Source organism: Oculina patagonica, chromosome 5 (genome assembly GCF_052425735.1).
Source record: "Oculina patagonica isolate OP01 chromosome 5, crgOcupat, whole genome shotgun sequence".
Taxonomy (NCBI): Eukaryota; Metazoa; Cnidaria; class Anthozoa; order Scleractinia; family Oculinidae; genus Oculina; species Oculina patagonica.
In genome coordinates this window covers 33,415,608-33,439,993 of record NC_135762.1, presented here as the reverse complement: position 1 = coordinate 33,439,993, position 24,386 = coordinate 33,415,608, and the positions used below count along the sequence as shown (strand labels likewise).

The window sequence follows — 24,386 nt, the reverse complement described above, 5'->3', positions numbered from 1 at the left end:
AAGATAAACAAATGATTTTAATACACACTCAAACATCAGTCACATGTATCGCCATGAGTCACATGTACCAGCAACTGTATGTATTTTTAATATGTTTACATTCTTTGTAATCATTCAAATAAACTTTTTTGTTGTTGAAAAAGAACATTTCCCATAGTGAGTTCCTAGTGATCCACAAACTCTGAACATCCTGTTGCTAAACTTCTGGTATGTACTACATGAACGTCACAACACATTCTATAACAAATAATACATTTTTATTAACCAATTTCTCCTTTTACTACAACTACAACTATTTATTCCCTTGGTTGCTTTAGTTGACTGCTTGTCCAGTAAATCAGCGAGGAAAAGTCTCTGTTTTTATCTCACCCATATAGACTTTCCCTGCCCCCACTACATTGTAACTGACCCTGGGTCTCCAAAGGATGTGCATACCCATGCCTCTGTAGTTAACAAATATAGTGAAATAATTACTTTTAATATAATATAAAAGGTTCAAAAATGATTTCACCTTCAAGTATTCCTACTTTAAAATCACTGCACAAAGGAAAGTGACTTTTTCATTCCATATGCAACATTTTTTTTTTTGTCTGAATTATTGATCAATTAATTATTTTTCTAAGTTCAGAGTAGCTTGTAAAATGCAAGCATTTGCTCATTTTTGGGGGAATAAATGCACAAATTTTCCCAATAATAATTTGGAATTCTATGGACCTCATTTCCAGCTCAGTGCATAAACTTGTAAAAAACATAAACTGCTGTTCTTGGATTATTCAAATGATTTCTTTACTTCTATTATTTGCCAAAAGAAGCATAAGTTAGAATAAGATACTTTGCTGATACCCATCTTCCCCACATGCTCACTTTCCTTGTTTACAAAAAGATTGAAAAAGCAGAACCAGTCCAATATTTCCACACTAATGTGGACCTCACAATGTACATACTTTTATAACATCCAATAATAATAACCACCAGGCTGCGCCTCTCTCCTCCACAGAGGTCTCTTTTCGTCCAGTCTGGGTGGGAAATGGGGAGAGGTTAAAAGTAAGTGCACGGAGCCTGGAGAGAGAGAAACAAAAGCATACTTGGCCCTTTTTGCCCTCTCCGTCGGCCCCAGCGATCCCCATTTTTTTTATTTTTCTTGTTATTTGCCTTTCCCCCCTCTACTGAAGGAGCCTCTGCGGAGGAGAGAGGGGTCTGGGTGTCCAAGGGCTGGATAACGCTATCCACTGGTTAAATCACTATGCAGTGGATAAGTGTTGACAAAACAAACTACGTTTTCCACTAAACAGTGATTAGTGATCATCCACCTTTGAACAACCAGGGCAGTGCTTTTGAACTGATGCCTTAAACACATTTTTTAATCAGTAAATCTAACATTTACATGTACAGTGTACAGTGAAAAATAATGAAGGAAAATATTTAAAGTTCCAATAACATCATGATTTTCACTAAATAACTTATAATAATTATTATGATGGTAAATAATAATCTACTTTCAAAATTTACATAATTTTTAAACTGTAATGTAAATCATAATAAAGCACTGATTTGTTTAAGGTCATTGCCCTGTATTGCGCGCTCCCCGCTTTCGCGTTGGCGCTTTCGGCGCCCGGGAGGTCCCCGTCACCATCATCTCTTTGGGGTGCTCCTTCTTCTGGCGATCATTCGTGTCGCTCTGTCTCGCCGGGGGGGCGGCTCCTCCTCGTCGACCCCCTCGTCCCGCCATGGCGAGTGGTGTTCACTTGGGCATGACCAAACCAATGTTTTTGTATCATCGCACTGTCAACAACAACAACAAAACCTATATTTAGACATACATAGCATACATAGCTTGTGGGGTCGTCCTGAAATATTTTGTCAGTGTAAAATAAAAAAAAGCAACAACCATAACAAAAAGACATAAAACATAACATCAAAATAAGATCAAAAAACAGTCAGCATCAAACCACTAACAAACAGCAACCACAACACTAGAAATACATGTATTTCTTTAAGATCACCCAAAGTTGCAAGTGTAATTCAAAACTTCCAAATTGGTCACACCCTCTAACAGTTGCACTTTACAATGATTCAGTCAAATTTGCAACTGCAACTTATAATATACCAAAATAGTGTTATTGATTAAGCATCCAGGGAGAATTAATCCAGCTTCCTGCCAAAAATGGAATATATTATTTTATTATAATTTATTTAGCCAAATATGGTGTTTGACATGGAAAATTCTTTATTTGTTTATCGCATACATAAAACACTGAACATTGAAAAAAAAGACTGCCAATATGCCAAATGGTGCGCAGATTAACAGAGTTGAGAGATGTTCTATTTTGCTTAACACTGACAGCGTGTAAACCGATACAGGGAAACCATGTAGCGCATCAGTGACAGTATTGAGTCATGTTTATGAGTCATGTGGTATGGGCTGTTTAGCCCATAACACATGAAGCCCATATCACTCTCATTCTTTTGAAAATTATATTCCTTAATCTTCATCCCCTGGAAAATGAGTAAAAGTTAAAATAATTGTATAAAATCTAAATTGTTACAATTTATCACACACTCATAAACAAGGGTTCAGTGCATTGAAGAAAGCCATTCTCAAAAGCTTTCTCAGAAAATCTGTCCACACTATGTCTTGCGTTGTGGCAAACGACACTTTTCTCCTCAGCTGAGAGGGCAAATATCGTCTCCATAGCAGCAGCATAGCTTTTCTCGTCACTTGCCAGAAATCCAGTTGGTTTTCCTTCCCATTCAATGACGATGTCCATTCTAGGACCCCCAGAGTCATGAGCCAGGACAATAGCGCCACTTGCCATGCACTCAACAATGCCGATCCCAAAATGCTCATTCCACATTGTGTGAAGGCCAATGGTTGCTTCTGCAAGATAGGACTTGAGTTTCTCAAAGGAAACGTTCAAAGCAAATTCAACACTGTTCTGGATTCCAAGCTTTGATGCCAGCTGTCTCAGAGAACTAACCCTGTCTTTGTCTTCCTGATTACGACAGCTCCCAACAAGAATAAGTTTGTACCTGTGTCTGTTTTTGGCCATTTTGCATTTGAGGAACTCGTGAAAGGATCGTAGCTGGAGCGGATGATCTTTCTCTGGTCTGAACTGCCCTACAGACACTATCGACTGGACACTGTTGTCTTGGTCTTCATTGTCATCACCACTGCCAAACTTGATTGGTAATTCTAAGAAAGCCTTAGTGTCGCAAGGCGGATAAACTATGGACGTTTGATCCTTCTTCCTCCATAATGACAAGATGTGCCCGTAGGTCCATGTTGAATTCACCATGACGACTTGAGCACAAGAGCCAGCCAAACCATACATAATAGCAAACGAGTAATAATAAAGCAACTTAATGGTGCTTAGAATGCGGCTGTTGCTAATGAATGACGCATTGTTGTACGAGACTGTTTGGCCACCGACATGTGACAACATGTCAGTACTGATGGTTGGATAATGAACATAGCAACCAACCTGACAGCCACCCAGGTAACGGAACAGAGGCAGAGTGAAAGCATAACCCATAGTGTCCAGGAAAATGTCTGGTAAGTAACAGTTGAGAGCTTCCCAGCCCAGCAACATGGATCCTATGCTTTGTCCCAGTAGAGTGAAGTACGGATACATGCTAGCTTCAACCCAACGTCGCTTCTTTAAAAACACAAATTCAACGGGCTGAGGCAAGGAGATGTTGAATCTTTGTTTGGCTTTGCGTAGGATTTCCTCTCCACTAACGTACGGGTCGCCGGTGTACACAACACAACGAACAAAATTATAGCGATTTTGAAGAGCGCGAATGCCTGTCCACAGCACTCTTTCTCCTCCACCTCCTGCGTTGCAGTAAGGGTGAAAAAAGCCAACAACAACGGGCCGGAAATCTTGTCCCTTGCCTCGCACGGCGCGAAGATGTGGAAGCGCATTCTTCGATCTTCTACCCACATACCATCGAAGACAACTCACTACAATAGCTAAGGTAATCACGAAGATAGTTAGGGTTATCATGGCCCAAATAGAAGCCTGAATTAGCAATGGGACCATCTCCTCACTGGTGAAAGCAATCATCGCGTTTTTGATGGTATTCCCTGACGACAAGGCGTTAAAAAAAGGTAAAGAACGCAAAACAAGTCCTAAAAGAAGATGGCGGCCTATGCAACTTGGTAGCCTCTCCTTCTACGTGTAAAAGTCCAGTCCCTGCGCGAGGTACGTCTGTGCCAGGTGAGTTGCCAGGTGCCAAAGCGTTGAATTTTCTTTTCCATTTCTTTTTTCTTTTCTTTTCTTTTTTTTCTTTTTAAGACGTAGTGGGAAACTGGCCTGTCTAGCAACTGATCCAGTACGAACACAGGCAACCCCCTATGTTCGTGGTTATATGTCACGGAGAACATAGAATGTTATCTTGGCGAGCAAGCCAACACTCGAAAACAGTAAGTATCTTCATGTGTGGTGTTTTTTCGCTTCTGGGCCGTATTAACGTTCCACCACATGAACATCACCTATTAGGGGTTCATAATGCATCGAGCTTTCGTCTCATATCACATATCATTTCGTCTATGAACAATATCAGAACAAATTCTCCTGTGGTACGAATAAGGAGTTTTCCACGCTTTGCCTTTGCAAAAAATGTGGCGAGGGAAAAATAACACATCAAAAACACAGTCTGCGACAAACTAGGAAAAATATCCTTTTTGCCTATATTGCCCTCAATTTTTGCGCGCCGAAATGCGGGAACGCTGAATTGCTACGCGGGCCAGTGAACTAACGAAACAAATTGTATTTTTGAGGGTTCAAAGTCTTTTAAAATACTGAATTTTTTGGTTCTTTTCTTTTTTTTGGGGGGGAAAATCCCCCCTCTCGGGCGGAGCCTCTCCTAGCTCTGTAGCCCACTATATGGAGTAACAAACTTAAGATGCAGGGCTGATCAAACAGCAAGGGACTAGTGTTATAAATTTATTTTGGCCCAATATTTCGGTTGAACAAAACCAACCTTCATTAGGGGCATACAATGCTAAGTGATCTTGGAAACAAACGGTTACAAAACTTAAACACAGCTAAGATGGAAAATCGGTACGTGATAGGCTGACAAGCCTGCGTTGCAGACAAACTAGACAAACTAAACCCGAGGATTTTGTGACACGTCTGGCTTCGACGGCAAGGCTGACCGGAAACTGAACTAAACAAATAAGAAGGAACATAGCAAATAAATCTGTGAAGGAACTATATACATGCAGTATCTAAAAAAAATAAAAAAAATTTAGTGAAATTTTTTTCTTTGGAGATTAAGTGCATAACAAAACGACTTTTGTCTAGGAATTAATTAATTATAACATACTATGTGAAAATATGATTCACCGGCGATTAATTGACCCCGCCGGGGTAGATTCCTGCCCCAGATGGGATGCTAGTAGACTGCAGATATCCCCTCCTATATATCGATAGTTTTTGTGAGATTAGTGTGTTACCCTGACAATTCGCTATTTCGGCGTCGGGCTACGCATTCCCTGTTTTAAGTAGCCGTATCGAAGTACTTCGCTAATTGTACGTCATTTCCCGAAACTACGTTTTTTTTCTTGCGACACTATTATCATATCCATTCCTATACTTTCCGTTAATTCATCATCTGGAACCTGGAGAAGGCAGCCCAGTTATGACTCACGTAGTGTTTCTTGACAGAGTTTTTGTGAGATTAGGGTGTTACTCTGACAATTCGCTATTCGTCAGGCTACGCATATCCCAATTTTAAAGTGCTTCAGCTAATACGTACGTCATTTCCCGAAACTACGTTTTTTTTGTGCATTTCGACATTATACATTCCTATACTTTTCGTTAATTGCGTAGCATCTGGAACCTGGAGAAAGACAGCCCAGTTATGACTCACGTAGCGTTTCTCGTCGACAGAGAAAGGCTGGTCTGTGCAGCCAAAATATTGATTAAAAAAATCCAACATGATATCCGCTTTCTCAGCAAAAATCATAACAAACAACTCGGATCTTCCTTCTTTGTGAGCGTGACGTCAAACACCCACGTTCTGAACGTCACGCATCAGTTATTATAAATGCGTCATATACAATCGGGGAAGGAGAGCGGTTACCAAAGACCCGGACCAAAGAGAGATTGCAGGGTTCTTGCCGTCAGCAAAGATGCGACTCAGTACAGTGCTTCTTGTCCTCCTCGTCACTCTTGTGGTGGTGGAATTATCCGATGCCAGAGGCAGAGGAGGAGGAAGCAGGGGAGGCTCCAGAGGGGCATCTAGATCAAGAAGCTCTAGATCAAGAAGATCAGGGTCGAGCTCAAAACCTAAAATCACTAAATACACACCGATCAAACCCACCTCGGTCCGATCCCCGGTTATTCGGAGCCAAGCTAAACTGGGTTCGCGCTCAAGCACTTTCAAGAGAATTGTTGTCGGCTACTTAGTGTACCAGTATGTGTTAAGCAGTGCTCCAGTGTATCGACATGGATATCCGATGTATCGGAGTTACGTCTCCATTCCTGAGAACAGAGCTGTGAGGCTTTCTTCTGAGGAGGACAAACTGCTGGATGACGAGGGGAACTTGTGCCTGGGGGAGTCAAGGGCAAGAAAAAACGCTAAAAGAAGGAATTGACGACAACTTGGTCGAATTGAACACGACAGTCAAGTACAGCGATGGAAGAATGATCAACTTGCATGGTGTCAACAACACGGTTTCGCTGGAAGATATCAAAGACGAAAACTTTGAAGTGACAAGTCGTGCGCGGTATAATACATCGATAATAACAGAAACAACTTGTACACAGGTTGAGAAGACGGTGAAAGGCACAATGGTTACCATGTACGAGACGAATCCAAACGGAGCAAATCAACTTAACATCCATAACAAATTGCTTCCAACTGTAATTGCGCTGTTTGCATTTATTAACGTGTTCCTTAACTAGTTATCTGTAGATTGTTGTAAAAAACACATAATACAAACTTTAAGTTCGATTCGCTTTGTACGATTTCAAACGATATTTACTCCATAATACAAATAAGTTCGATTCGTTTTGTACGATTTCAAGCGATATTTTCTTTACACGGAGTAATTAGTTAACTATGTTTGCAATTTATTATGGCGCAAATGTTTTGCTTTGTCATAGTGTGAATAATTAATTATGCCTGCAGGGCTAGGGCACATTATAGTTTGCACGTAGGCATGTTTTTCCCCGTCTTTATTGCGATAGTACAAATTATATTCGTTAGTCCCTGGTTAGTACGAAATATTATTCAAGATGTTATTGTACAGAGTAATTCTTAAAAACGCCCAAGGATCCGAGTTTGGACCAAGTGCTATGTAATTAGCGTGACTTATAGGTGTATAAATAGTGATAATGTAATATGCGCGATCACGCGATCTATTATTGCAAGGTGACGGATAATTTATAAATAGACTGGCCGCTGTGTAGCGATGCGGGGGCTCATCATTTGAGCCCTAATTAGAAAACATTTTATTGGTTTTAATGTTAACAGTAGTTTTTATCAATAAAGCTCTGTTTGAAGCCGGCAGGGATTATTCTGTGTAAACCAGGATTTTTAGAATAATAAAATCTTCTCAACTGTAAAAACAGAGCGTGAAGATCAAAGGTTTTAAAAAACCCTCGATCGCAATATGACTGAACGAAGGCAAAAAAATCGTTAATTCTAAAGTAAAAAACAGATACTGCACAGAGCTCACTGCTTTTATTCTTAAAACTCCCGAGCAGCAAACTAAATCGATAAATTACCGCATGTATGTGCACGACATAATACAAGTCAGTTGTTTACATTAATCGTTTCTCGGAGTGTCAGTCGAAAGATCCCTCAGTTCTGTTAAGACGAGATTCCCTAAATCTTAATCATGTTCTCCAATAATTATAAACTAAATAAAGAAGAAAACAAACTTAAAACTAAAGCAGGGTAAAAAGGTAGCAAAATCAGATCTGTCAGGGCCCGACGTCAACCAAAAAAAAAATGTTTACAAATGCTTCCTTATTGCAACGTCATGGCCAATAAAGTCCCAGTCGCAATTCTCAAAACATGGGCTGATAAGGTACTTCTATTACTAAAAAGTTAACAATAAATATAAGGACATAAACGATAATCCCGCAGTTGAAATTATGCCACTCCTCTTGTTTCAGCTCATGCAACTTAACTTCAGTATTTGATATAATCAGTGCCGTGAAGTGTATAATTTGGAACATGCAAAATTTAATTGCACGATATAGTAACAGGGAACTTAGCAATTTTGTGATCGGCTTTTCGGATTTCGGTTTTTAGGAGTAAGGAAGGTTAACGCTGAGTTTTGGCTCAGTTAGCGGCGACCTTGTAGACCTTGTACCTTGTCTTAGGCGCATCGTGTGTCCATTTTGCTGGGTACTAGAGACGCCTGTGTGTCTTATGCAATATGGTTGCCAACATTGCGGGAAAAAGTAAACAAACAGTGATTGTGGTCTGTGAGTTTTTAGCTATTAAGAGGGAAAAGGCAGTGAAAATTTGAGGAAGGAAAACAAATTAATTAACTAAAGTCTGCGCAATATTTAGGAAAGGGTCAACGGACAACACAAAGGAACCGGATCCTGCTGGGTCTGATTAGCAAAATGTAGAGATGCAGACTTCCCCCACCCCTTCTGTTTTTTTTTTTTTTTTTTTTTTTTTTTTTTTTTTTTTTTTTTTTTTTTTTTTTTTTTTTTTTTTTTTTTTTTTGGGGGGGGGGTGGGGGGTGGGGGAGCTTTTCTGCATTTAAGCAATATTTTCAAGGATATGTGGGTCGAGGTTTGTGAATCGCGGTTTTTATTGTTTATATTTTCGATGGTTCAAACACAAAAATACCACTATATTTCGCTTTTGAGTAAATTTTACCGTTGTTTCTTTGGTTCGATGTATCGACATGATCCAGGATGCTTAATGCAAAAGTTAACTGATTCATATCTAAAGAAGAAAGTTTCACGTAGTTCATACTAACAAATTGCTGAAAAGTCCTCGTGTACTGTCCTCGTATTATGCCCTGCGTTGAATGATGAGCATTCTTGAAAATGTTAGTTATGCTTCAGTTTAAATTTTAGTTAATGTTAGGGGTAACTGATAAGCAAAGAAAACGAATTGAATTGAACAATCCTTCGAAGCTACAGTCCATTTTGCATAATTAAAATTACAATAATTATCATGCTACCATGACAATGACGATATAGTTGTTATCTATCAACTTCTGTCTTCTGCAACGTTAAATTACCATGTATAGCAATGCCAACTTAGAAATGCTTATAACTGGTATACAAGCACGTTAATAAACGCAAACAGCGCAATTACAGCTGGAAGAAAGACGTCATGATATGCTCCTGTAGCTGGAAGCAGCCATTTGTGATCCATCGTAGGTTGACTTGGCCTTGTACTTGCTCGTTTGGATTCGTTTGGTACATTGTAACCATCGTGCCTTGCACCGTCTTCTCAACCTGTGTGCAAGTTGTTCCTGCTACTATCGATGTATTATACCGCGCACGACTTGTCACTTCAAAGTTTTTGTCTTTGATATCCTCCAGCGAAACCGTGTTGTTGACACCATGCAAGTTGATCATTCTTCCATCGCTGTACTTGACTGTCGTGTTCAATTCAACCAAGTTGTCGTCAATTCCTTCTTCCAGCGTTTGACTTGCGCTCGACTTCTCCAGGCACAAGTTCCCCTCATCATCCAGCAGTTTTTCCTCCTCAGAAGAAAGCCTCACAGCTCTGTTCTCAGGAATGGAGACGTAACTCCGATACATCGGATATCCATGTCGATACACTGGAGCACTGCTAAACGCATACCGGTACACTATGTAGCCAACAACAACTCTCCTGAAAGTGCTTGAGCGCAAACCCACTCTAGTTTGGCTCTGAATAACCGGGGAACGGAACGAGGTGGGTTTGATGGGTGTGTATTTAGTGATTTTAGAATTTGAGCTCGACCCTCATCTTGTTCTTGAGCCTCTTGATCTGGATCGCCCTCTGGAGCCTCCCCTGCTTCCTCCTCCTCTGCCTCTGGCATCGGATAATTCCACCATCACAAGAGTGACGAGAAGGACAAGAAGCACTGTACTGAGTCGCATCATTGCTGACAACAAATCCCTTCAATTTTTCTCTTTAATTGTACCAGTTATGCCTTCGTCGTTGTATGTGACGCACTTTCTAAAATAACGGATGTACATGACTGGCTTCACGTAGCCTGATATTTGCCATGGCTACGTACAAAGAAGTAAAATTCCGGCCGTTTGTTATGCTGTGAAGTGTGACGGCATGGAATATAAACAGCGGAAGAGACACTTATCGGGGAACTGATGCGTTCGGAAAGTTAAGAGAGGTTAAAAAGTTTGTGATCGGAAATGTTTTATTGGCCAATCGACATTATCTTTAAGTTCAAAATTTCAATTCAATTTTTGTAATTAGTCCTTTTTTGATAGATTTTTAATTGTAAATAGTAGACTTTTCATTTCATGTAAGTGTCACTCGATAATTCAGTTTCTTTTACACTGCAAAAGAGTTTAAATAAACTATTATTATTATAAAATCTAATCTATACTGTCAGAGATCATCATCATAATCATCATCATCATTATACCCAAGCTCATATATCGATCAATCAATCGAAAAATCTATCAATCAATCAATCCTTCAATTGCAACTGAAACGCTTCTTAATTAGCTTCCAATATCATGCCTTCTCAATTGTTTGTGTGACATCAACTTCAAGGACAGCATTAACGAAAACGAAAGTAGAGGTTCTTTGTCGTCAACAGCAATGCGAATCGCGACAGTATTTTGCGCTCTCTTCATCGCTCTTGTGATGGCGAAAGGTTCAGAGTCGGGCATTAAACCCACCTCATGGGAGTCCCCAGTTATCATCAACCAAACTAAACTTGGTAATCGCTCAAACACTCTCAAGAAAGCAGTCTCCGGCTACTTAGCGAGAAGATTTACGTTTAGCAGTGCGCCAGTCTATCGGGAAGGATACCCGTTGTACCGATATTATGTCGCCTTTCCAAAGGGGAAAGCTGTCAGGCTTTCCTATGAGTTGGAGGAGCTGCTGACTCTTAGTCAAAGACCTTGCTTGGGACTGCAGGCAAAGAAACAAACGCTGAAAGAAGGATTGGACGGTAACTTGCTTGAATTTAGCCGCACAGTTACTATAAATAATGGAATGTTTATGTTCTCAGGCGCTAAGATCGACGGCACATTTTGTATACCGGACAAAGCTCAAAACTTTACAGTTTCAATTCTGGCGAAGTATAATACATCGATAGTAGCAGGCTGTCACCTGGTTCTAACGATGATAAAAGGCACGTTAATAACAATAAACGATACGAATCCAAACGCCGCAACCAGCCAGTACTGCCAGTCACCAACCAACCAAACCCAACCAACCGGCAATTCCAAACCAACGAATCTGACCATCACCGTGCCAAGCCCATCGAACAAGATGCTTCCTCTACCAGCTTTTATTGCACTGTTCGCATTGATGAACATGTTTTGTTACTAGTGTACCACGCGTAAACTGTTCTAAAATAATCTCATAGAGCAAGTTCGTTATGTCTGATTCTCTTTAATCATCTTATCTAGTTTTATGTTATCATAGGCTACAGAAAAGTAGCTACATTAGCATAATAGAATGTAGAAGTTATTAGATGATATTAAGGCAATGGAAATAATTAATTATGCGGGATACACTGCAAAACTTAATCAGTATTCTATGAAAATAAGCTTGAGTTATTTATGTTATGTCTGATTTAAATGTATTGAATATGTCACTAGCTGTAGGTTTTCTTATCCTAGGTTGTAATGATTACTCACTAGTAGAAGGCTAGCTGATACTAACATATTTTTACAGAGCAGAACTTGCTCAGCAAACGAGTTGTCATGTTTCCTGTGTAGCACTTAAAGTGAATTTTGTTTGCATAATTTCAGTTGACAGTTTTAAGTTGTATCACAAATATGCATAGAGTAGAACTTGTTCAGTTATAAAACGAATACTTGTCACGTTTTCAATGTAGCACTTAAAGTTAATTTTGTTTGAAAAATTCAGTTGACAGTTTTAAGTTGTATCTTAAATATTCAAAGAGCAGAAGTTGCTCAGTTATAGAACGAATACTTGTCACGTTTTCAATGTAGCACAAAGTTAATTTTGTTTGAAAAATTTCAGTTGACAGTTTTAAGTTGTATCACAAATATTCATAGAGCAGAACTTGCTCAGTTATAGAACGAATACTTGTCACGTTTTCAATGTAGCACTTAAAGTTAATTTTGTTTGAAAAATTCAGTTGACAGTTTTAAGTTGTATCTTAAATATTCAAAGAGCAGAACTTGCTCAGTTATAGAACGAATAGTTGTCATGCATGTCTCCTGTGTAGTACTCAAATAAAGTAAATGTAAATGGCGCAGTTGAGAGAGTTGTTACAGAAAATCTCTTCTTTTCACCTTCGCAGAAGCTCCTTTGGTGGATGGTGATGACCAAAAACACGAAAAATGAAAAAAAAGAGAGGCCTCTTCGGAGGAAGAAGTCTCTGTCTACTGTGTATGTTTACTATCTTAAAAATTACGTTCAGTAGACGGGTTTTCGCCTGACACGAGTTTTCCGTCGTATTTGCCTTCGATAAATTGGAGGCGGGAGAATTGTTCTTCACCGGATTCTTTTACGACGAGAATCCCGTTTAATGCGGTTTTCCGCCCCTAATATAAATTCGCCTACCGTATTAACTCGAATAAGCGCCGCGGCGCTTATAAAATTTTTCGCGCCTCAAGTGCGGCGCTTATTCGAGGGTGGCGCTTATTTAAAATTTGGACCCACAAAGAATTAAATATTTTACAGTTATTGAAATTAGCGTCTTTTGATTGTAAGTATTCGTCTCTCTTGCTCAAGAGAGAAGTGGCGCTAGCTGTCCAAGAAAAGTTCGCGGCCTTCACAACATTTACAGAACAACGTATTGAAAGAATGTTGGATAGAAAACTAATGGGTGAGCGGTAAAACAATTACTTTGAACTGCAAACATCGCTTTTGATGGAAAGAAATGTCCAAGTTTGTTTTAGCGTTGCTTTGTTGTGGTCGCTTTCGTTAAACAGAATTTCTGGAATAAGCGCCGCAGCGGGACTGCGGCGCTTATTCGGGGGTGGCGCTTATTAACTTTTTTGTCCTATATGCGGCGCTTATTCGAGGGCGGCGCTTATTCGGTGGCGGCGCTTAATCGAGTAAATACGGTATTCCTGCCAATGTTCTCTAATCTTGCGAGCTCTTTTCAATTCTTATTGAGTTAAAGCAGTCCTAGACCCGCCAGGGAGTCTGGGCTCTATCATGAGCGGTGACACCACCAAAGAGGACTTAAGGTCGCGGGGGATACCAACTGCATGAATAAATTCATGAAGGGAAATTTTGCTTGACCTGCATCTTTTAAAACGCTTATTTCTCAGCTGTTATGGGTGCGATTAAGCTCAAATTTTACAGAGACATAAAGAATTGATGAAAGATTGTGAATGTCGTCTTTTATCTGGTAGATTGCATTTAACGTCGATGTTATAGCCTCGTGAGTGCCAAATTGGGAAAAACATGATTTTGTGGCAGAGTTTGCGGAACGAGTAGAAGACAGCACACTGGGATCTTGTCAAAAACTAATCAGTCAATACCTCTAGAGCGTCATAACAGAAGCGGATTTTTAAATTTAAAGTTTGCCAGCAAATTACGGCGGTTTAAGTGCGCAAATTTGAATTTAATGTCTTCTACCTCTTTCTAAAAGCGCTCTTTTAAAATTCCGCTTCTGTTATGACACACTACAGTATTCATAGTTTATCTATCTGCAGTGGCAAGTCATGAAGTTCTGTATCCGTGCTGTATTCTCTGCCACAAAATTGTCGGAAAAGTCCAAACTTTGAGATTTCCGAAGGTGTCCCGACCTAAATACGATCATTTTGCCAAGGAGAGATGTAATTATGGTAATTATATTTCACGCTTTTACGGCGAGAACAATGCGTTTTTAATAGGACACGATTGTTTATGCCGAATATTTTGTGATTACTCTGAGTTGCAGAAATATTCAAATTAAAATGAAAATAAGCTCAAAGACTTCCTACAATCTATATGAACGTATATCGCTAAGTGTTGTTTAAATTGGTTAATATATCAAAGAAACAGGAATTTTTTACAAATCACGCGCACGCGCCCATATTTTTATCCAGTCATAAATATCTCGTAAAGTTGTCGATGTCAGTCGTTGTACTTCGTGCATACGCTTTAAATAAATGCATAATGATGAGCCTAAGGTGTCCCCCGCGACCTTAAAGTATTCCATCGCGAGCTTATAGCTTAAACTGCGTGAATTTTCTACCAAATAGAAGAACAAACAGTTTTTTAATGGTATCTCTTTGAAATATCAGAAATATAAACACTCTTGTATAAAATGAGAAGCTCAGTCGCCTTGTGGACTATCTAAAAAAATAATAACTTGAAATTGTCTGTTTTGCTTTTTAAAAAAAGGAAATAAAAATCAACCCCTTCCCACTACCAAATTAAAAATTAAAAAAATATTTTACAATATTTTATGAATAATATTTTGGTTCTGAAATACACTTTGACGGTATTTTTTTTTGGTCAACAGGAAAATTGCCGTTTTGTGGGTTGACCATTTTTTTTTGCCACTAAGCCCCTAAATCAGGTAATCCACGATTAATGGACTCTTGATCTAATTAGACTTTGTGGCGAAAGTCCTTATTTCCCCATCCACTATCTTTTTTTAAAATATCGGAAGTGACTAGTAATCTAATGATTTTTTTTAAAATGGCTAAGCTCTGGTGTTTGCGTCAGCTCATTTTAGCAGGAAATTTAATTTATTGCGGGTGTATTCAATATTAATCTGGATATATATTTGTCACGATGCCTTTTGTATCTTTCTCCTGTAATAATATATAAAAAAGATGATCCGGGTCAAAAGTTCAAGTGAATAATAGGGTTTTGACCTAATTTACGGAAGTTATTCATCAAACTGACAAACTTATTAATCATTTTAAATGTTGCTTCACAAATCTCAATGATAAAAATGTAAACTTATTATATATGCAATATTTCGTAAAATGACAACGTAATTTCCGGGTTCAAAATCACGACAAAAGCACTGAATTTTTGTTTAAAAGTTCAAATTAAAATAAAGGAGGAAAAGAGGAATGTTTCAGCGCTTGATGTGCCAAATAGCCGGTATACATCTCACACAGTTTAGTTCTAAAGTGCCACAACTATAAAATTATAGAAAATTTTCTTATAACGCATTTTCAAACACAAATGCTAGTGCCTAGATAGTACAACAAAATTTTACTCTGAGTTTATGTTTCAGGATCGTTTTCAAACGCAAGAAACAATTTTTTTTATTGTTTTCATGTTTTATTTTTTTATTTAAAATAAAAGAAGCTTTCGCATAATGACTAAGGACAAATTTAAATGATAAATCCGCTTGGGTTTTGATAATTAGAAATTCAGGAAATTAAATCATATGCGGGCCGCATTTAATCTTTATTTTAATTTGACTAATCTATCTCCGGTAATTATCTAATATTAGCGGTCTAAAAGGTTCAACAAGTGAATAATGGCATTTCGGTTTTTTAAGGAAGTTGTTCTCATTGTGGAAATATTGTCAAGAACTTCTTGAAATATATTAGTCATAATCAAATGCCTTTGACTTTAAAACCGAAGCCTCGAGCAAACGACATGCTGTCTGGAAAGTTATAGTTTTACGCAAGATCAAACGAATTTACAGTACAAGTTACTACTGAAAGTGGTAGATTTTTTTCTGTTCTCAATGATAAAAAAACTACTTCAGTGACAGGATTTCGCACGCGTCTGTTTTTGTAATATTATGACGCAACATCAGTCAAACACCAGCTAAAGTAGTAGTCATGAACCTTTAAGGGAATCCTATGGGAAAGATATGGATTATGATTATATTACTAGTTGTACCTTTCGGTAAGTGCCAACGAGCGAAATACTCATGTTTGTTCATAAGAACAGATATTGAATGGTTTTTGATAGAACTATATTTGAAATGACCAAAATATGGTAAATTGTATTTTAGGTAATATGCTAAAAAAGTGCTACTGGTGTTCATAAATGACACAGGCTTGATAGCCTGCGTAGCAGGCGCCGTAGTTTCCAGCGCGCGTGTTCTCGCGATCGCACACTCTTTTAAACACACTAAAAAACGTACACAGATGTCTGCTACGCAGGCTACGGGATTGACAGATTGATAACTCTTGACAAATCTTTAAATTCTTTTCAACGTTAAAATGTCACAAAATGTAGGCAATAAATGAGGTTTAATCACTGTTTTGTAAATACAACACGCGATGGTTAAAATGTTTCCGTTCACAAAAGGGATAGTTGAATTTCAAGAACTTCTTATAAATCAAATCCCAAAATAAAAACTGCTAAGATGCTTTTTTTAAAATAATTTTCAGTTATCAGAGACAGTAATGCACGGGTCAGATTTCAGTCTCGCGTGCGAAGTGTCATGTTCTATTGTTCAGTTACGCAAAACTTGAAAAATTTAAACAGAAAACAAAACTTGAACGGTCAAGGATTATTTGGAGACAAAATTTTTATTCAAGTTAACATTACATTTGCCATTAGAAGCAAAAAACTTTTGACTTTCTTGTGCGTATGACATGCAGTAATTTTAGTGAACGTCGTTTGTATTGATGTTAATTTCCTTCACGGAGCGAAAATGCGTGCCAAATAAACGGTATTTGATTTGAATAAATCATCGGTCAAACAATTACTATAAACACAATCAACACTAAAAGGAAGCATTTACCCGACGCCGGCATTCTCATAAGTCAAGAAAACTCTATTTGAAGTCAACAGTCCGCTTTTGATTTTCATGTCTCTCTTCGATCGTAAATCAAAGGACTCCAAAGTCGAAAGATTATTTCATCGCTTTAAAGACCTTGATGTTCGTTTTTTCGGCGGTCGAATATTCTGTAGGGTATTCTCTTTCGATTTATAGTTCCCTAAAGGTGTATTTATCGGTAAGTTAAAGGGATGAATGACCACATTGAAAATTTCAACAGCGAGCCGCGTGGACGCCATTTTGGTCATTTGCTCTCTAGCAAGGAGTGAGAGACTGGGAACCAGTTGGGAAGAACAATACAACCCAAATATGGGGTTTACTTACACCCAAATATGGTCAAAAAAAGAGTCCCTTACGCAGAACTTAAGATTTTCTCTGCCTATACACTCATACGCACACGGCTCTATGATTCTGCCGCCTCGACAGCCTCGCCTCTTGGCTCGGCTGTCTCGTTGGCAATTATCTAAAAATGGCAGACTGTCACTGACTAGGCGTGCAAAGTACCGTGGTCGAGAAAGACCTTTGACCATCGTTGTCTTTTCAAAATCGGTAAGATCATTTCATAACTTAGGATTTATTTTGTTTCTTTGTGGAGAATTGAAGTTGCTGTATTCAATCTTTACTGGAGCAGCCACAGAAAAACGCTGATCGCTAAAAAAAAAAAAAAACATTAAAATTCCTTCAAGCACTCACACGTGATATGATGGATGCTAGAAGATGATAGGCGATTATTTTACTGGATATCGACTTTACAATACGTTTATTGCTGATAATTTTCATGTATTAAACAGTAATCATTCGATTCTTTTAAAATCTCTAAATTTTGCACTGATAAAATTTTTGCTAAAAGGAAAAAGATCAGAACAGTGAAATTTGCAATTCGCCATTTAATTCTTCCAGTTTTTCCCATAAATATACTGTATTTTTTCTCGTGTTTTCCCACCAACCAAGATGGCGGCAGAAACCTTGGAAGGGTCTATTGCAAACCAAAAAGAGGATTAAAAAACAATATCTAAATAGCTAGCCCTATTGTGGTGTTACTCCGTTGCAAATTTCTTCTTGGCGAATGACATCAGCTAGAAGTGAACACAAGAAAATGCGACCGGCACGTGATCTGAATGAGATGACATAGATGCTCGGCACTTTCGCGATTACCCTACTAACGAAAGTGTCCGTATAAGTGTGCCTGAATAAATCCCTACCAGTGGATAGCGTAGTTTGTTTTGTCAACATTCATTCCCTGGATAGTGATTTATCCGGCGGATAGCATTTTCTCCCTTTGAAAAATCGTCACGTAAACAATCTAGGCCAAGATTTTTAGGAGAATCACTGTCAAATTGACGGGCGTGCACTGCATGCCGGACGAAACTAACACGGCCATTGACAAGCCTAGACCGAAAGATTTCGACGTCATAACCCGAGTTAAGTCCGACTGCGCTTATCAAATAAATTTGTCGTGTTTTTCCTTATTTCAGCATTTGCAAAGTACTAACAACAATAACTCAGTCAAACTTCCTTTTTCTCGAATGTCCTTTGCCGGATATGGTTTTGGATTGCAAGGCCTGGCTTTAGAAAAAAAGAAGAAAACTATTCTATTCACAAAAAACAAACAAATGCGCTGTAGTGATGAATGCGCAATTCTCTTTTCCTGTCATTCTCCTCTTTGTTTTGACAACCACTTGTTGTCAAAACAAAGTCGAACAGCCTATTGTTTCGCTTTGTATTGCTTTTTAAATTTTACATTTTTAATTAAATTAGTCAGCATGACTCACGCATTTGGAAGATAACAGCCACAACAAAGAATTGAATACTGAGACTACTAATATAGCACTAAAAACATCGATCTCCGGTATTAACGCATTCTCTAGATTCTCAACATTTTCTAGATTAACTATGTTGATATCTATACCAGTTCTTATGTTAATGAGTTCGAATAGGAAATTACGTGAAGTATCCAGAAATATTGTTTATTGCTTTCAAAACTAATTTCCCAAAAAGGTAACAAATTTCTCTTTTTCTCCATCTAAATCGACCAATTTTCGCTGCGTCGGAGAGCGTAGAAGGAGATGCAGTCTATGATAGCAATAGTTGAATTCTATGTGATAAGTTCCATATATAAAATTCGCTCCGGTTTTATTTGGTACATAAATACTGTATAAAGAGGCCTGCAGCTAGAAAGATCGGCTTTGTCAGAGAAACAATCGACCAAAGATTGATTCTTGCTAAATGTCATTAATAATGCCGTAAACATTAATGCACAACTTTTACATATCGATATTTGTACGGACCGTAATTGGAATCTGCTGGTAAAAGAAAAAATTGAGAAAGTTTTCATGTATTTTCAACGTTCTCTTTTGGAACGTTTTTTTAGTATTCAATACAGCAAAAGAATATCCCCCGTTGGGTTGAAAGTAAACAATGCTCAAATATTCTCTGTATGAACTGTTCTTCCATATACAAAAACACAGTTTTTTTATTCTTTAGTTTCTTATTTTAAACTAAACTTTAACGAAAGGATAGTTTAAACGAAGAAATTTCCTACCCCCAGCATGACCAAAAGATGGTCATATTTGGGTTCAGATTAACCTATGGGTGCTAAAGTAAGATTTTCAAACCATCCGAGATGTTTATGGAAAGATTGTAAACAAATAAATTGTTTATCAGGACGGACCGTGACATAAGCGTTTCGGCAAGTGTTATGAACGCATGTTTACGTCATAAAGCGGATAACGGCTTGTTTTTTTTGCTGTGAATTTTTCGGCTCTTTTGATAGAATATAAGATGATAAGAAATGGCCAAAAATGGATAAATCTGTTCCCTTGATCCCATGAAACAAAACCGTGATGATGAATGAAGTTGGCAAGTATAAAAATTAACCAAGTATAATCCATAGGTAAATTTACTCTTTAAAAGGTTTTACTTAATGCAACAAATTCAATAAAGAATCTTAATTTTTCTAGAAGGAAGAGTTTTTGAAGCTCTCCGCCTTTTAAGAGATCCGTTGATTTTATGGCGAACTAATTTAATTTTGTGAAATCACTAATAATGCGGAAGTGAATCGAATGCAAGTCGCATATTTTTTTCGTTAAACCTTCACTTTTGAAGATAAATTATTAATATCGTAGATTCTAGTTTAAGCTATACGCTCCGGGAAGGACCACTATTTTTTTTTCGTTTAAAACTCCAAGCGAAAATATTTGTATTCGATCGTTTTTCGCAAGTTTTTAAAGAGTAGTCCAAGAGCCATCGTGGAATAATTCGAAAATTCAAAATTCCAGCGATAAAATAATGGAGTTATTCCTCGGTTATATCTGAATTATTGGGAAACGACTTTTTCTAGTGAAATAATAAAATTTCAAGATGGATTTTTGATAATGAATTGTGATGTTTCTGAGCGCACAATAAATAGAATAATCGAAATTTTGTTATTGCTTTTCAAAGCGGCTGTTCAATGCCTACGAATGCTCTAGACAAAATCGAAAACATGTTTGGCGACTTATTAACTAAAACGCGTTGAATAACACCTCACGTACCAACAATTCAAAAACTAGACACGTCAAACTCGCCTGACCGCAAAACATTTAATTTCCACCCATTTCCCTATTTACCCAATTTATATCTTCTATTTTTGTTAATGAGCGAATTTTCGGAAAACCGCAACATCTGTTTTCGCGCGCGTCTTGTGCTATCTCCGATCTTATTAATTATCTTTTCCTCTACAATAATTTAGGACGTTCCAAAAATAAGACTTGATCGATGCATCATCGCAAAAACATGCCTGGTTAGCCCTTACGGGCATGTTTTCCAAGACGTATCTATATCAGAGGACGAACACTCTGTAGATCACTGTCAAGACCATTACCCAACTTATCAAGGAATCTATAGGGTCCTTTGTTCTCTATTATATTGCAAGCACATTTGAACGATTCGCTCTTTCTTGTGTTTCTGTTGTTTTGAAAAGAGTTTACGACAAAGGGGATAATTCGATCTTTTGTTCTGTACTTCCTCCGTTTATTTCATTTATGCAAGCTAGTGTAGGAGGTGGTTTTCAAAAGCGTTATATAAGCAAGCGTTCTACGGCATTGCCGACACAGAACCAGCAAGCTACAACAGCTTAGGACAACAGAAGCTATTTCAAGTAGAACGATCCGAGGATGAAATCTAACACAACCACCACAATTCTTCTTGTTAGTTTTCTAATAGCTTGCCTTATGGTCGACGAAGGCCTTGGGTTAGTTGCAATTTTGGGTCGGCAAAGGAATAAGATAAAACACAAAGAACGGCCTGCGGAGACAAGTTCTACTGATGCAAAGCAGCCAGGGTCGCAAAGGATGGGTGGAATAAAGCCTTTACCGTTTGAACGAAAAAGACCTGACCGCATCCCAGAAGGCCCCATCTTTGACAAGAGGTCCCGCAATAGATTTTACAGCTACTAAAAACGGTAAGTAATTTATGTGTTAGCTAGCTGAACACAAGCTTTCCATACAAAGTCGAATTATTAAAGGTTAGTTCCACAAGAGAATATCCCCATGAATAGCTTACTGGTTATCACATTTATTCTCGCCGTTGGTCTGCCTAACAACCTGTTAATATTGAAACTGCTGCTTTCAGAATGGTTTGTTGTTTTTTGTTCTTTATGCGAGTGGAGAATTGCTTTTGAAAATGACGCTCACACTGAATTAATCCTAACAGCTTGGTCTATAATACAATGGCGTCACACTTTGGCTGTATTATTCATTATTTTTGTGTTATTTTCTGTCGTCTTTCATTTATTGAAAGGATGTTTTTAAGCTGGTCGGTGAAAAATAAGCTTTGTATCTTGAAAGTCATCGTTTCCTTTTACGTCTCTAACGCTAACATGCTGTGATGTTTTTACTTGTGATGAATGTAGATTGTAAAATTTGTGCTACTGTTTCGGCTATCCCTCTATCTATCCTATCATGTTGTCATTTAAGCAAATTATATTATGGTAAATGAGTTTCCCGTTAGGGATATTGATTATCTGCGTTTGGATTCTTTGAACTATACGTGAGGCTTAACTTGAGGCTTAAAAATCGATTAATTTCTTAAGCTAGTCAGTATTCCAATTTTAACCGTTAGATTTATTTGGGACGTTCCTTTTTTCTCATCTATTAAAAACGGCAACCTTGAAAAAGCATTAGAGATTTTCGAAAGATATAATGGTACAAAATCCAAAATTTCGAGACGTGTTCAAAATGTACCACTCAATTCAGTTAGTCTTACAAAGAATATAAATCCTCAAGATGCGGTTTCTCGTTCGATGATAGCGGTTTCTGAACTTTGTTGAAAAATTCTCCCTGCCTTCAAAGATAAGGAAAATTCTGTTAGAAAATATAAAAATAAACGTTAGGTGAAGTTGTGTTTTGGTAAAAATATTATATGCAATTATTGAGTAAAAACTGCCAGTTGTGAGGCTATTAGTAAAAGCAGTAGAAACATTAAAGCTATTGTTTGATTTCATAAACTACTTCGAGTTGAACGGAAAGCTTCTATTTTCCATACATTATCCAACAATAGAATTAAAGTATTTTGCTAAGTGAATTTAAAGGATGTCTCAAATAGTAACATAATTAAATCAATAATAAAAATAATTAAATCAACGCAACGTATTTACGGAGGTTGTCACCTTTTTAGCAAGACATCCAAAATTGATGTTTTGTCACATCATACCTTAATTTAGGCAGAAAAGTCAACTGCAATACTTACGTAATTTTTTTTAATGCTGATGTTAGAAATGCTAATGTAAAACATTTCATTCAGTCATTCAAACATACTGTCGAATATTTTTCATGAGGCGCCTCTTTTTTTTTCTGAAGATTCACTCTTCAAAAATTAAATAAATTGAAACTTCTATATTTAATTCAACTTTACTCCAGTAGGTAGGTAGGTAGAAACTTTATTAAGAATGTCATCAACCACCTTGCTGAAAAGCTCCCCTACTAATACGGGGACATAACAAAATTCTAATTAATATAATATGTTTACGTTAATCAGTATTTCCATTTTGCAGCGAGCATCTGCTTCCGCCAAGACAAAAATTAAAATAAATTAACATAGCAAATCTAGAGACACGATATCAAGCAGTTTGTATGCAACACAAACCAAATTTAAAAATTTAATATATCTCATTCACAGGAGCAAAGCCTGTGTAGCCAACCGTGTTACAGAAACTGAAATCAAATCAATTACACTGAGAAAACTTGAGGCCAAAAAATTTAAAAAGGTTCGTAATGTTCGAATTAGTTAACTAAAATATGTCACATACTTCAAGCTTCAAGCAAAAAAAGAAAAAAAAAACACTCATGTGAAACTTCTCAGAGTAGCATATAATTCCGTTAATTTTCAAATGTCATTATAAACATTTTAAGAAACTTGGCCAGACAACAGAAATCATAAGTCCCGAGAGTACGAAGTCATAAGGGGGTCATGTGCCATGTTCCTCCAGAAACAACTTCTTTCGGAGAAGAGGATGCATTATCCTTAACGTCCCCTCCTATGGGGTTAGGTTCCGGGAGAGTGGTAAGTCAGTTAAGACAGAAGGTCGATTACAGGAGCCGTATTAATAAGATTGAGAATCCAGCTTACCCGGTTAGCTATACAAAACTCAGCTCTTCGACCTCTTCATTGCTTACGTATTTTTACATTTACGAATTTTAAATATATTTTTTATTCTTTTCTTGACAGATACTGGAAATAAACAAGAATCACTATCGACCCCAGTCATCTCAAGTTAGATCGCTGCAGAAAGATACATCAATATGGAAAAGGGACTTGATAAGGAACTTATTTTCTTTGAGTGGAATTAAATGGATGACAAAACTAAGACAATTAAAATGTTAAACATTGTGTTAGGTTTTCTTAAAGAACATTAAAACTGCATTATGTTAATCAAGCAAGTTTCTTGAAAATTGGTATTCCGGTTAGAACCATCGACCAAACAAATACACATTTTTCCATGATCTGCGATCTCATTGACCATAGAAATGACGTCATAAAATTTCAAACTCAAGTGGAACCACGAGCCATTATGCGAGTGGTTTCCTTGCATGCATTGTTCATTAACCTGTCACACTGGTTATACGATAATGAGAATCCACCGCATGTCATTCATTTTTTGCGTGTTATTCATGAGATCAAGACAATACGCTATGACGTCACTCCCGTTAATGTATGTTCTACATGAAAATAATTAAAACCGCAAAAAAGGCAAAAACATCCCTTCCGTACTACTCAACTACTCTGACTAGTTCCAAGTCACTGTTCTCATATTGCCGGAATGTTAGCCGAATTTGGGTCCAGTAAATACTTAGTTGTAATTTTTTGGTACGCTTTGACTGCATATCTGGCTTGTTTGGCTTCTCATGGGTATTTTGGCTCGACCCCGTCTTTCAAAAATACGAATCGTGGCTCAACAAAAGTTGCCTGATATGGTGCTACAGGGGCGGATCTAAGGGGAGGGTGCATGGGGTGCGCACCATTCCCTTAGGTGAACAGCGGCGTAGTATCTGCTACGTTAAAATTT

General features: G+C 37.7%; 2 protein-coding genes, 1 long non-coding RNA gene and 1 pseudogene across 4 annotated transcripts; 2 read left to right on the top strand and 2 right to left on the bottom strand.

The window, feature by feature from the left end:
• Positions 1 to 1,763: 1,763 nt before the first annotated feature.
• On the bottom strand, positions 1,764 to 4,145 carry LOC144653752 (GDP-Man:Man(3)GlcNAc(2)-PP-Dol alpha-1,2-mannosyltransferase-like). The gene has a single exon (XM_078513846.1). It carries the CDS (start codon positions 4,065 to 4,067, stop codon positions 2,553 to 2,555), a length of 1,515 nt encoding a protein of 504 aa, XP_078369972.1. The 5' UTR covers positions 4,068 to 4,145; the 3' UTR covers positions 1,764 to 2,552.
• Positions 4,146 to 6,043: 1,898 nt separating this feature from the next.
• Positions 6,044 to 7,580, top strand: LOC144653786 (uncharacterized; annotated as a pseudogene). The gene is made up of 2 exons (XR_013570823.1): positions 6,044 to 6,951; positions 7,005 to 7,580. The product of XR_013570823.1 is annotated as an uncharacterized LOC144653786 (transcript).
• Positions 7,581 to 8,836: 1,256 nt separating this feature from the next.
• LOC144653796 (uncharacterized) lies at positions 8,837 to 10,138 on the bottom strand. The gene has a single exon (XM_078513900.1). The coding sequence runs from the start codon at positions 9,750 to 9,752 to the stop codon at positions 9,297 to 9,299; it is 456 nt and encodes a 151-aa protein (XP_078370026.1). The 5' UTR covers positions 9,753 to 10,138; the 3' UTR covers positions 8,837 to 9,296.
• A 10,453-nt stretch (positions 10,139 to 20,591) lies between these two features.
• On the top strand, positions 20,592 to 23,752 carry LOC144653806 (uncharacterized). The gene is made up of 2 exons (XR_013570829.1): positions 20,592 to 21,284; positions 23,549 to 23,752. It is a non-coding gene; the product is annotated as an uncharacterized LOC144653806 (long non-coding RNA).
• Positions 23,753 to 24,386: the final 634 nt, after the last annotated feature.